This window comes from Schistosoma haematobium, chromosome 2 (genome assembly GCF_000699445.3).
Source record: "Schistosoma haematobium chromosome 2, whole genome shotgun sequence".
Taxonomy (NCBI): domain Eukaryota; kingdom Metazoa; phylum Platyhelminthes; class Trematoda; order Strigeidida; family Schistosomatidae; genus Schistosoma; species Schistosoma haematobium.
The window spans coordinates 42,639,405-42,654,368 of NC_067197.1; the positions used below are offsets into that span (position 1 = coordinate 42,639,405).

The 14,964-nt window shown below is 34.8% G+C and overlaps 1 protein-coding gene across 1 annotated transcript in view; it reads right to left on the reverse strand.

Moving 5' to 3' along the window:
* Positions 1–8,420, reverse strand: part of MS3_00007011 (uncharacterized protein) — a 34,236-nt gene extending 25,816 nt beyond the window's left edge. The window contains exons 1-5 of the mRNA XM_051215265.1: positions 8,263–8,420; positions 8,150–8,233; positions 7,392–7,492; positions 6,937–6,993; positions 3,556–3,642 (exon numbers count right to left, since the gene is read on the reverse strand). Coding sequence (XP_051068467.1) covers positions 3,556–3,642; positions 6,937–6,993; positions 7,392–7,475 — 228 coding nt within the window. The 5' untranslated portion in view covers positions 7,476–7,492; positions 8,150–8,233; positions 8,263–8,420. The remainder of the gene's footprint in view (positions 1–3,555; positions 3,643–6,936; positions 6,994–7,391; positions 7,493–8,149; positions 8,234–8,262) is intronic.
* Between the last annotated feature and the right edge of the window lie 6,544 nt (positions 8,421–14,964).

Sequence of the window (14,964 nt, forward strand, 5' to 3'; positions counted from 1 at the left end):
TGGCCCAGTTAAAGCGCCGAACATTCGCTCTTCGTCCTCTCAATTTCGTAAACAGTACCCCGTGGCGGGATGGTAGTGAGTAAGACTTCCCTGGTAGTAGTTGTATAAGCGTGACCATGTTAGAGCATTTTAAGAGGGAGAGCTAACCCTCGGCCGTACCAGAGAATTTGGAGGCTCCAAGAAACCTGCCCCAGATGAGACTCGAACTCACGACCACAGATTACGAAACTGACGCGCAAACCCAATGCGCTGCTAGGCTGCAGATGCAGCAATGGTCAGCCTTAGCCCATATATGGAACTCCATATTAGTGACCAATCATGTCCTTGCCACCAGAGATTGAATTGCTGAGAAGTCTCATACTACAACAAAACGGCTATCCAGTTTTTCATGGCTAAAGGTGGTTGTTTAACTTAAATCATTTTGTAGTATAGTATCATCAATTAAATAGTTGGTAAACGTGAATACAGTGAACAGTCGTTGCGCCTCAGTTCACTATTGCGTACCAATGTTGTTAAATAGAGTTAAAAGCTTATTAGTGCAACATTAGATGGCGTACGATAATATTTTGCCAACGGACTGAAATTAAATGATTCAACTGTTTCAGTTCAAATCACTTATCAATGTAACACAATTATCGCTTAATGGAAACACTGGACGGTCGTTTCGTTGATTGGATACTGACTCAGTGGTCTAAAGGTTAATCGTTCACAAGAGACTGATTTAGAATCTTGCGAGGCGGGGTCGTAGATATACACTGCTGAGGAGTCCCATACTAGAATGAAATAGCCGTTCAGAGCTCTCAGGTTTTTCATGGTTGTCTATCTTCAATTGATTCATGAATTCAACTACTAAAATCTACATTACTTTGATATTTTCAACCGATAAGTTTATAATAAAAAAATGGGATGGGACTTTTTATTTTATCGATTGTCATTCCAAGTTACACATGTTTTTCTTTCTCATGGAAATGTTATGTATACATACATTGTGCTGTCCATTGAATTGGAAATAAATCTTTTGTTAGGTAACAGGTAAGTAAACATAGGAATAGAAGGATAGACATGTGTTGGGTAGGATGATTTACGTTCCCAGTTCTGCACACATACCACATAGCATTACTTTCTTTTATTAATACCTTTGGTGTGTGTGTATATATATTTATACGCATAGATACAAGAAGAGGGTACATATTCATACTGTTCTGATATTAGCACATTCCTTTGTTACGTAGTGTGTTTAATACTTGTAACTAAGGTTATATCTTTTAGAAGAAAAAATACTTTATCAAATTGCCATATATGGTCATTTCTGAATGAAAGTAAGCAAGATAAAGTAAAAAGGGATAATATCATTTTAAGGTCTCGAATATCACTATTTGTGTACCTGGGGATAAACAATGATATTTCAATACTATTCTAATTCTATTCCAATTATACGATTATCAGAGAACAACCTTGGAATATTCTAAGTATGGCCGCACTTAGTTTATTGTCAGCCCAACGATGTAATGGTTTATAGAATACAAATAATGAATGAAAAATAGGTAATCTAGTGAATATTATGGATTTTTGTTGTTGTTGGTGGTGGTGTTGTTGTCGATTGATATTTGGAATACCAAAATTAGACAATAATTTACTAAAGGAAGTGAATCTTATCACATTCAGTCATAATATTTATCATACAGGATTGTTTTCCTTTATTACATACTTGTTCGTGGATTGATTGAAGTTAGATATTAACACCATTGGATGCTGGCCATCACAGTGGTCTAGAGGTTAAGCGTCCGCGCACTTGACTTTTAGGTCCTGGGTTCGAATCTCACAAGACGGCATCGTGAGTGCATACTGTTGAGGAGTCCCACGCTAGGACGAAACAGTGCTTCCAGGTTGCCATTGTGGTCTAGCTTTAATTGAATCATGAATTCAACTACTAAATTACACGCTTGTTTATTCGTATTCCTCTGATTCAATAATCGGGTATACTAAGTACAGAAGTGGTTAAAATAACTCATAGTTGTTTAGATCATTTAGGTAAACTAGTAACAGGTTCTTAAATGACGGTGGAGTAATACGTCTATTTAGTGGAATATCTGTCAAAGCAGACTGTTGTGTAACATTCTTTAATAAAGTTGAAATCATTCACTACTCTACCTACTAAATAACCTAGGTAAAGTGCTTTATTAATAAACTGGTAGGCATTGTTTTCTAAGTGTCAGCTTTATGCATAACATATCGTTATGTACATCAGTGTTTCCATGTTTTATTTATTTGAATACATAAATATTGGTAAAAAGAGGCATCGCATAAATACTCGTCACACAAGTCACTTGCTTTGTGTGTGGATTGTGATACTGCACGGGTGCCAAAACCGAAGCAGGTGGTTTTCTTAGGGGACCACAACCGGAGCCTTCAACCTTAAGGTCTGATCCATAAGGCAGTAGAGCAAGGTAAGAGGATGCAGTCTCATGGTAGTCGATGATCAACAATTGGTTAATACGCTATTTGTTCACTCAGGATCGTAGAGCACATGTGCACCAATGGTTTGGAGTCTGGGTTTTCCAACTCCCCTAAGTGAAACCTTAGCGTCAACCAACCCGTTTAAAGCGCCGGACATTCAATTTTCGTCCCCTCAACTTTGTAAACAACACTCTGTTGTAAAGTAATGATCTACAGCTAAGAGGAACCTACTGGATTAATATCATCATGAGGTATGGGAAAAGAAAACTGATATGAGTGCTCAGAAAACAAAGCAAAACCGGAAGCTATTAAACTCAGTTTTGAAAAGATATCGTTTGTTTAAAGTTATTTGGTATTTTTTTTCTTGAATCTTTGCATTGATGTTTAACACTGTAATTGATCAGTCTGTTATTGACATATGTGCATACTGTGGGCATTGCCTCGATATTGCCTTAATTCACACAAGTATTCTAAACAAAGATGGATAGTGGATAGTAGTGGAATCCAGAACACGCGTTTGAAGTGAACAGTACTGAGTTCAAGTCCTCCGGATTGAACATCAACTCTGAGATGAAGGTATATCCAGCTGACAAGTCCCAAACAGGACGAAAAACTCATCAAATTGGATTCCACTACTAGCCACTATCCATCTTCGCTTAGAATATCATTTGTTTACTTTTATTATCATACAGGTTTGTAGGCTTTTATAACCCATGATGGAATGTCAGCTTTGAAAGTTTTTCTTGTGTGTGTGTGTGTTTATAACTATGGAAAGGATCAGAGGAGTGATTCAATAATCAGTTATTTTTGTTCATTGATTGAGAGGCTATTTGAATTACTCATCACTGTTACATAAATGCACATAGACCTAATTGTATTGAGTTAAGTGTTTTAATGATTTCCGAAATGGAAAAAAGTGGCTTATGGCTAGAATAAGAATGAAACTCGATTGAACATACATACAACTGTGATTAAGTAATGATGGTATCACTTAGGAAGAGCAAGAAAAAGAATACAGCTTTTCATTGCTTATTAATAGAGAACTTGATGAGTAGGGGTTAAAAAAAAGAAGGAAAAAAAAAGAAAAGAATAACTTACAGTTTGAGTTGTAGAACCGCCAGCTTCATCTAAACGTTCTGATAATGCATCAACTTGAAAACCTAAATCAGCAGCATGTCGTTCAGCCTATGAAATGATAAAGGTTAAATAAAATATAAAAAGTTATAAAAGTTTAGAAAATTGGAGACAATATATTATGAACGAATCATTCAGATACATGATAATGAGTTTTGGATTTTGGCGCGAAATTCATTCATCCTTTTGGTTAAACAGATTCATGGCATTATAGTTGATGTCAGTTTGTGATGAAAACCCTAAATCGAATTCCTAACCATAGCCATTAACTAGTAAATCCTAATTGTAATTCCCCACACATGTTCATGACCCTCATTTGGTCTTGGTCATCAGTAGGTGGATACTTTCAAGGTCAGACTATCGTTGCTCAGGGGTTATCCACAAAATTATAGTCTCACCAAATTTACTATTTCAGTGAAAAAAATATAAATATTCTAATCAATATTGAAACTTAATAGAAGCATATACAGTTCTATTGTAGTTTATAATGGGTAATACACTTCATAAAGAGTACTTCATTTGATATGGGTTTATACTCTTATATGTAGTATATATTCATTCATTAGTCAATTTCCTTATATATTTCGCTAACACAAATATTTGTAATATTAACAAGTAAGTAATATAAACTCATACTTCAGTAATAAATAGTTGATAAGTTCAACAAATCTACTATTATCAGTTATAGGGTAGTGAAGATTATCAAGTTTTGACTGAGATCATGAATCGATTGATATTAAATCATCACTGAATATCTGGAAGTGCTAGATGGTCATTTCGGTTTAGTATGAGACTCCTTAGTAGTGTGCATCCATTAATCCGCACGCGGGATTCAGACACAGGACCTTCGGTGTCGCGCATGAACGATTAACTTCTAGAACACTGAGCCTCTAACTTAGTTTAACTTAATAATACCGTTGGATACCGGCTTATTGATCTAAAGATTAAGGGTTCGCGCGCAAAAACGAAGGTTCTGGGTTCAAATCTGGCATGCGAAATCGTAGCTGTGCATTTCTGAGAAGTTTCATACTACGATAGAATATCCGTCTAATTCATCCAGGTATTCAATTGTGGTCTAGCTTACATTGAGTCATGATAACTAACATAGTATTTCGAAATTTGTACATTTAATCAGTAGCACTAATCTGATAGAGTGTTAGCTGATAAGTAGATTTAGTCATGTACCATATTAAGATTAAAAGTACAGTTTAGAAAATTACAAAAATGCTTTCATCCATAGTTATTTACTATTTATGGTTGCTAGTTGAGGAACATTGAAAATCCAAGATTGGTTAGTTGGTACTAGTTTCGAGGTGATGTCTATATTGACAATAAAATTTTGGCAAGACTATAGTTTATAGAAGAACCAATCAGATTAAATGATAATAGATCTTGGATTTTGGTGCGAAACTCATTCACTTATTTGTCTAAATAGCGTTTTGATATTTTAACTCTGAAAATTTTGGACTGTATACAGATCAAATTTATTTTCAGACTAGGGTTACTAAAAGTGTGGTGTGTACTACTGATATCGATAGATATAAGCAGTAGTATGTATCATCAGTCGACAGTGAAATACCTGGAGGCAGAATGTTGATAAGATTTAAAGAAAAGAGGGCTAGAACAAAGAATGACTGGTGTGGAAACGAAAGAACAATGAAGTCTGAGACGATTGATGGATATTTTGCAAATGAAGTATATACTGTATGGTTCTCCGATTATACTAAGAAATTTTGTAATGCAGTGTTCAAATACATTTGGCTGTTCCCCCCATTGTCTTATCATTCACTGCAAACGGATAGTTAATTCGCCAGTGTAAGACGTATGTTAATAGAAGACTATCGTTCATTTTCCTTATTATCCAATTTAAAACCATTAATATTGGTAGAACATGCTGACGAAGACACTCATGGAGAAAATACAGTTATTCTCGGGTGGAAGTCCGCATTTTGGCGAAATTCTCCCATTTAGCGAACAACGAGAAGCATACTACGCTCATAAGATTTTGAGATGTTGGAGAAGATTTGTAGCTCAGGTGGATGATTTTGATGGAATTTCGTTCTCTGAACTGGATGGTTTGGTTGTGGAGCCTTCATCGTTCTTCTGAACAACATCATCAACATAAACTTCAAGTTTGTCGTTCAGATGAACAACGAAAGCTCCAAGACAAAACCATCCAATTCAGAGAATTAAACTTCATCATAAATAATTTCAAAATGGTATTTAAACCTAATTGCATTAATTATGTATATGGTAATTTTAATCACTTAGTAAAATCTAAGAACCATACAGTAAATACTTCATTTGCAAAATATCCATCAATCATCTCAGACATCATTGTTCTTTAATTTCCACATCAACCATTCTTTGTTCTCATTCTTTTTTCTTCGATCTTCTTAACTTTCTACCGCCAGACATTTCACTCTCGACTGATGATACATACTACTTACTACTTGTATCTGTCGACATCAGTAATACATACCACAGGCTTAGTAGAAAACTGAATAAATCTTTATTAGTATTTAATAACGGTGACTAGTAGTAAAATCTTATTCAGATAATTCATCATATTTTTAACTTTTCCTTTGAGTATATTAATTAGTCTGAGTATTTTTGAAGATAAATAGTAGGATCCTGTTAGTGAAAAGTTATTTGGAAAGTTTACAATCTTATTTATGGTTCAATATTATTCGTTATAAGATCAAAACATGCTCTACCAGTGGAGCTAATTCATGTCAGTTAGAGATAGGTATCTACCTCAGTATAATGGTAGATGATCACGCAATTTTGTCGATTGGTTAAAGTTAAACATTAACACCGTTGAATACCGACCATCTCAGTGGTCTAGAGATGAAGGAGATCTTACACTCAAATCAATAAAGAAAAAAAGTAACAACTAATTTTGAACATCATGAATTAATCCCTTCTTCATTGTGATTATTATGTGATCATCGACGACCATTTCTTTATTACGAAATAATGTACTGAAAGATGTCGTAAAATTGAGCTGTTACTTAGATGATATCATTATAAGTTTTAATGTCAATGCTGTAGGACTTTGCATTCGCATAGATGTTTAGAGACTATTCACATAAGATCTGTTGTTATGCAGTTTCTTGATGCTGTCAGTTTCTTACATGTCAGACATATAGATATTATCAATATATTTGAAGAGATTTTTAAGCAAAGATGAATAGGGACTAGCAATTTGATCTAGTTTGTGGCGCGTTTCCTCCTATTTGGGACTCGTCAGCTGAATGTAGCTGCATCTCAGAGTTAATTACAATTAATTAACTTATAATTAACTAATATAAAATAATAATAAACAATTTTGTATAAACTTACTCGAACTCTTGCATCACGTTCTAAATCCAAAAGATCTTCTAATTCACGTACTCGACTCTATAACAATCAAAATAATACAGAACATTAGAAAAAATACTCCATTTAAAATAATAAATAATGAATCAATTAAAGCTAGACCACCATGGAAAACCTAGAATTGTTAGATGGTCGTTTCGTTCCGTATGATAGGATTTTCTAGCAGTGCACTTCCACAAACCCTCCTCATGGGATTCGAACCCAGAACCTTCAGTCTCAAGATAGAATGCATAACCCCTAGACTACTGATCCAGTGATCTAGCTTTCATCAACTCATGAATTCAACTATTAAAATTATTACAATCTCTACAACCTCCCCCTCTTCTATTCTGATAATAATTATACAGTTTTTGAACTATTATTTATATTGAAAATAAGTAGTATCATATATCAATAGTGAAATATTAAAATATAGATACCTCAAGTCTTGTTGTACTTGGTGATACTCCTCGATAAATAGTTCTTGAAATTTTCACATGTGATTCTGTGTCGTGATTCATCATTTCTTCTTTTTTTTAATCTAAGATGATCCATTTAAGAAAGAAGAATGAAAATGTCATTATGGTTAAACAAATAAATTAGTATGTTTACCATGGCAACTAAAAACGCCAAGTTATAATAATAATAAGAAGAAGAAGAAAAAAAAAAGAATATAGAAACTAGTTTTATATATAAGGATTGCAGCCTGATTGAATATCTGGACTATCTGTTCTTGCTATCTGGATATTTCAACAAGTTGTCTGTCTTCTTGTTTATTTCAACACATCCCTATACCAATTAATTACATAATCTATTCAGTTGCGTTTGTAAAACGTCTATAACATAACACTGTACAAGTTATAAGAGGCCTAATCCAATATATCATGGTTACTGGTAATATGCATTGAAAAGAATAAACACAATTTAGATGTCAATTGACTGAACTGTTAACTTCTAGCTGGTATCGACTCAATAGTTGGGGTTAAGATCGATCAAGAATGAAGAAATAGGAAAAGTTACTTAGTTACCATGGGCTGAAAACTCTATATTGTACCAAAAGTATAACAATGAATAAAACCACTAATAATAATACATTGTGTATTAAATGAATATAGATGATATTACATAATAGGGTTGATTACAAGTAAGTAACAAATACTTTAAGATTTAATACCAATTTAGTAAATGATTAACTTACATTAGTGAAAGACTAATTGTATGCTACTTTCTGTTATGATATAAGAAAAACTGAATATTTATGGAGGTGGAATAGTGGGAAATTCTAGTGAAATAATAGTAGGGTAGACATACAGTGTTGATATATACAAATTCAAATATACATTCATACTCTCCCCCCTACCGCTTTATGCACACACATACACACAACAACAAACTGAACCATGTAAGTGTACTTTATGATGAAATGAAATAAATTCATTATTTAAAACACTACACAAATCTCTTAAATTTATATAAAAACTCCCCTATGTTATTACTTAAACCAATCAAAAATATGTGTGTAACACAAAATGAAAAACATGTAGAATCGATTATTAAAACATAAATGATATTCATCGATTTTTTTTCCCAAAAATCCACCCACTGATACACATTGTATAACAAACAATACCACCGCCACCACCACCACCACCCCCAACAACAACAACAACATCGTTTGTACTTCTAATAATAGTTGAAGAGGTAAAATTAAATGACAGAAAATTAACCGGTAAAACTTTAATGGAATGTTTGATTCTATTTGGCTTTTATTAGTAATAAATATTTAAAGAATGAGATATGAACAGATCCAAAAAGAAAAATTGATTTATTTGTGCTTATGTGAATTGTATTTTTATTTTGTTACCTTGGTACTTCACTTATTGTTGTCCTGATTATATATATTTATATATTACGAAGTATTATCATTGTGTATGCTTACTGTCTTACTAACTTACGCCTGTTAACACTCATGGAGGAGCATAGGCTGCCCACCAGCATTCTCCATCCAACCATGTCATGGATAATCCTTTCCAGTTATTTCCAGTTCTTTCCAGTTGTTATTCATCCTTTTCATATCTGTTTCTATTTTCTGACGTAATGTGTACTTTGGCCTTCCTCTTTTCCGTTTTCCTTCAGAATTCCAAGTTAGAGATTGCTTCGAGATGAAGTTTGATGATTTGCGTAATGTATGTCTTATCCACTTACAACGTATTTTCCTAATTTCATCTTCAAATAGAAGTTGATTTGTTCTCTCACAAAGAAATCTGTTGTTGATGGTATCATGTCAACGAACATTGAATATCTAACGTAGACAGCTGTTTATGAATATTTATACATTTTTGATGATGATTGTGGTATTTTTTCGTACAGTAGAACTATTTCGACGTTCGTATTGAAGATTCTCAATTTTATGTCGACTTGCAAATAGTTGTTTTGAGTTCCATATATACTTCGACTTTGGAATGCTGTCCTTATTTTGCCAATCCTCGGCTTTACATCTGCATCAAATCCTATGTCCTATCCATTTACAACGCCTTTTCCGAATTTCTACTTCAGCTGGAAGCTGATTTCTCTTTTCTCACAGTAGGCTGTTGCTGATTATATCCGGTCAATGGATGTTGATTATCTTGCGAAGACAACTATTTATAAATACTTGCACCTTCTTGATGATGGTTGTAGTAGTTCTTCAGGTTTCAGCTTCGTATAGTAGAACTGTTTTAACTTTGATATTGATTGGCAGTTGTTTCGAGTTCCATATGTTCTTCAATTGTAGGAATGCGACCCTTGCTTCGTCAATCCTCACATTTACGTCAGCATCTGATCCTCCTTATTCATCGATGATGCTTCCCAGGTACGTGAAGGATTTAACATCTTCCAGAGTTTTTCCATCGAGTATAATTGGGTTATGTATACTTATTCGGTATGAAAATTATCCTCAAACTTTGCGCTCTCATTAATCTTGAATTTGAACAATGATAGTAATTTAGTAAACTATTACATAATAGTAATTATAAAAGAAAGATGGAAATTTTGATTTTCAAAATAAATGAACTTTACTATTCTTTATAAGCAAAGATGGATAATGGCAATATCGAGGCAATCCGTACAGAAAGTATGTATGCCAACATGAGACTGATCAATCGCAGTCCTAAATAACAAAACCAAGTGAATTTAAACTTCATCGCATTGTACAAGCAAGTGACTATCAGAATTCAGTAGTTAAATGGATAACGCGACGGCATTTGAAACGAACGTTACTGGGTTCAAGTGCCAGAGTGAACATCAACTCTGAGATGTAAATACATCCAACTGACGAGTCCCAAATGGGTCGAAATGCGCTTCAAACTGGATTCCACTGCTAGCCACTATCCATCTTTGCTTAGAATACTCGTGAATTAAGGTCATATCGAGGCAATCCGCACAAGTTAAACATATACTAATAAGAGACTGATCCATTGCTGTTTTAAATAACAATGGAAAGATACAAGTAAAACAATACCAAGTGAATTTGCTTTTCTTTGCCTACATAACAATAATTGTATCAAAAGCTTAGGCAGTTCATTTACAATACAAATTTATATCAATTAAAATGAATGGATTTAAATTAGAACGAGATATATTGTAAAAAAAAGAAAGAATAGAGAAAAGAGAAAAAAGAAAAGAAAGGAAAAAAGAAAAGAGAAAAAGGGCACTACATATTATCGGTTGACGTATTTACATTCGACTATTATCTTGAATAGATTGTATTCATTTACAATCTAATGATTAATGTATATTAAAGATGGAAATTTTGATGGTTATAGGGAAAAAAGGAAAAAAAAAAGAAAGAAACTTATTCACAAATTCTAGAAATAATACACTACTGTTTCATGATTCTAGTTAATTTAATCTAAACAAATGAATATAGAGATAAAGAAGAAATTTCTGTAAATTGAACACAATATTTAACATAGGGGAATGGGAGGATGGTATCTATGGAGATCGCAGTGATTTTATTGATTGAGTCGATGTAAGCTAGACTGTCATGGAAAATTTGGAAACACTGGATGGTCATTTAGTCCTAGTATGGGACTTCTCAACACTGCTCATCCACGATTACGCATACGGGATTCGAACCTAGGACTTTACATTGACAAATAAAATCAACTATTTGATATGTACCCGACCGTTGTAGCTACCTTGACGAGGTGATCGGGTTTGCCTGTCGTGATGAAGCAATCGAGCTATAGTGGCTAAAACAGCCGTTCCTCAAGGTCCTACCATACCAGATAGGTTGGTTGAAGAACGGTAAGACTAAAAGCAACAAATCCAAGGACTGAGGGCGAAGTCGTACTGCTGACTATACAGAGGTGTGACGGCAGTAAGATGTTTCTTTCAGACAACCAGCATAACAGCAACATTGTCTTCCCACAAGGAGGGGTAGGGTTAGAAAGGGTCGACCATAAAAATGGACATCTTACCTTATCCTATGGATCTGGCTAACAGACTCACTGACGATTTTACATGTAAATGTTTGACTTTAATTTAGATTTGAAAGAAAATTTTATGTTTTTAAACTGAATACAATAAAATATTATTAAAGTTAAAATATTCTTCAATTAGAATTCAGTAGTATAAATGTGAACTTGAAATTTTCACATTTTAAATTTTGCCATTTGATAAAACTAATTTTATCAGTCCTAATTTAACTAATAGTTGTAAATTTGCAGTGTTGCATTCTGTATTCAACAAGTGGTTGGGCAAGCTTACGTATTCTTTCTAGTATCTGGACTGGACCATGTTTTCGTCTAGGCCAATTAGGTCTGGTATTATGCCAGAGTGATGACTATAAACATGCTCCAGATTTTGGGGTAAGTGGGTCGACACGGATTACTTTTTCTGGTTAGCGTTTTTTAGCGAGTTAGTTTTCTACGGCGTCAGTTCGCCAACCCAATGCCCACCGCCTGCTCTATCCAGGTTTGGGACCGGCAGTAGCAACAGAGGGGCTCCAGGTGAATCCGTTGGACATACACAATTAGCAACAACATACTGTGGGAGAAAACAAATCAGATCCCAACGGAGGAACAAATCAGGAAGAAGTGCTGGAAGTGGACAGGAGACACATTGAGGAAAGCACCCAGCCACGTCACAAAGCGAGCCCTTCCTGAAATCCTCAAGGCCAAAGGAGAAGAGGAAGACCAATGAACATATTACGCCGAGAAATCGAGGCAGATATGAGAAAAATGAACAAAAATTTGATGGAACTAGAAAGGTAGGCCCAGGACGGATTGTGTTGGAGTATGCTGATTGGCGACCTATACTAGTAAGAGGCGTAAGTAAGTAGGGTCGACACGATATCGAATTGTAGTATGAGCGTGAGGATACTAAATCGTTTGTGTACGACTTAATGTTTTGTCGGGGAGACGCAAGTGCTCGAGCAGCTTTCACACTGCTAGGCAATGAATCCTATCACTGCTTGACGCAATGATTTGAGGAAGATTTTTAAAAAATGTAAAGTACAACTGAAAGTTACTTCAAATATCATTTATAATTAAATGTTCACATTAATTTTACTTGAAACCTTTGACATGATAGCTGCTTCCAATCACTTAACACAATATACACAATCTCGAGTCACTGACTACTGACTTCAACTCAGCTCAATCGACAAAAGTCGATGCTTTAGATAAACGTAGTCACACAGTCGATTAAGTGTTCCAGTATACAGCTCCTAACTGCTTTCATATCATCCTTGTGGAACCAAACTGGGAAGTGTTCCTGTATCCATAGACAGTGGTCGCTTTCAACTCGGATACGGGAACACGTCCGAGTTTGGTTCTACAAGGGTGAGAGGAAAGCAGTTATACTTGAACACCTAATCGACTGTAATCATTCTACGAATTCATAGTTTTATTTTAAGGTTGTATACATGATTCGTTCAAATCTACCTAGATTTCTTTGTATCCAACTCCAAAAAATAGCCGAAGCTCTTACAATCTATGGGCTCAAGTCAGAACTATACGTACAAAAGAAGTACATCCTATCGTTATCGTTACCTTGACCTCAGTTATTCCGTGTTCACATTTTCCCACGGAACTAGTACTTTAACAAAACATTTTTCATATATAAATATGATTGTACGGCTTGGTAATAAATTGGTTGAAAAGAGATCCCTTCGCAGAAATTCGTGTTTTTAATGTTTAAATGGGAATTCGTACACGATCAAGCCAAAAAGTGACTGTGATTGCGGAAGACTTCAATGAAGAAACTGGGTATAACTTGCAGCAACTTGGAAGACTATCCCAGTCTACCGCACTGTACGAGCATTCCATATACATAAATAAATGGTTGCTCTAATTGTCAGAAGGGGCATAAGTCTCGTGACTTCGGAAGGGACTCGACTTTCACCATAAGGCGTCATGAAGATCTTCTAACTCCCAGGGAAGAGTTTAGATGGTTTGAATAATTTTTCCTGGTTAGTGTTTCTTTAGCGAGTTAGTTTTCTACAGGATGGGGTCGCTAACTCCATGTCCAACCCTCCTCCCTTATCCGGGCTTGGGACCGGTAGTAGCCTTAAAGGGGCTCCAGGCGGGTACACCTCAAAAATAGTAAATCGCATAATAATAGTCTGTAGATCAAAATAAAGCTTGTGGTAAGAGGGATATGAATGAACATAAACTAGTTGCTGAATACTTATATACTATATATATATATATATATATATATATATATATATATATATATATATATATATATCAGTTCTCAGAATTTGTCTATAATTTAATCCTCACTAGGATATAACAGTATAACAGATACTGATAAATTTCTAGGGCTTCATTTTTGTCGGTTGAGTAATCGGCACATAAATGGACTCATGGATTATCTACTTAACAACTGATATCAGTGCAGCTTATTCTGGGAAGGTCAACGATTCAGTAACATCCAATTCGTGAAATCGTTCGAGTTCTTGTTCAACCATTGGGAGGGTAGAATATGGTACTGGTCTTCTAGATGGAAACACCAGCTTCGATCTTTATTGAAGGGTTAGGGTTGCTCTAAACTTAGTGCATTCTCCAAGTCCCTCACTAAATGTCACTTTATGTCCTTTTAATAATGACTACACTGAGTTTTCTTCTTCCATTTTTGGTGTACTAACGTTGTTGCAGATCGAGTTTATGGGACGGTCTGTTAACTTCAGCCTATCCATCCAGTTAAGTCCCAATAAATCGAATGATGGATGTTCTGTAGAAAATACTACTCACTTCTCCATAAATTCCTTGACTGTGAAACCACAATGTATCCAACATGCACTGTTTAACATATCCTCAGATGCACTATGTGCTGCTTATATGTGTTATGTTGGAAGTGATGTGCAGTAGTAAACGGGCATCATACCCATTAGTCTTCACATAAACATATTTTCTGTACCAACCACTATGAAACCTAGCTTCACAAATTTCTACCAACAGACTTCAAACACTGAATATTGTCTAACTCAATCAAAATATATGGTCAATAACATCAACATCTAAATATTCAACTACGAATGCTTCATTACAAGGAAATTTATTTCCATTCTGTTACGAATTTAAGATGAATTTCAATACCGAAAGATATTACAACTTGTATTCGATTTCCTGTAAAATCTGATGGCTTCCACCTAACGATGATATGCAACTTCAATCAATATTCCACACAAACATACATTTGGTCAACAATCAAGTACATCTATCCAAAATATTGGGTATCGATGAGTTTGTCCATCACAGTGATTGATATAGATGATATACAGAACGTAATTTGGATTTTGACATTAGGATAACTGACCACGGTCTCATTGTCAATATTACTTACTTACTTACTTACTTACTTACTTACGCCTGTTACTTCCAATGGAGCATAGGCCGCTGACCAGCATTCTCCAACCCACTCTGTCTTGGGCCTTCTTTTCTAGTTCCATCCAATTCTTGTTCATTTTTCTTATGTCTATCTCCATTTCTCGGCGTAATGTGTTCTTTGGTCTTCCTCTTTTCC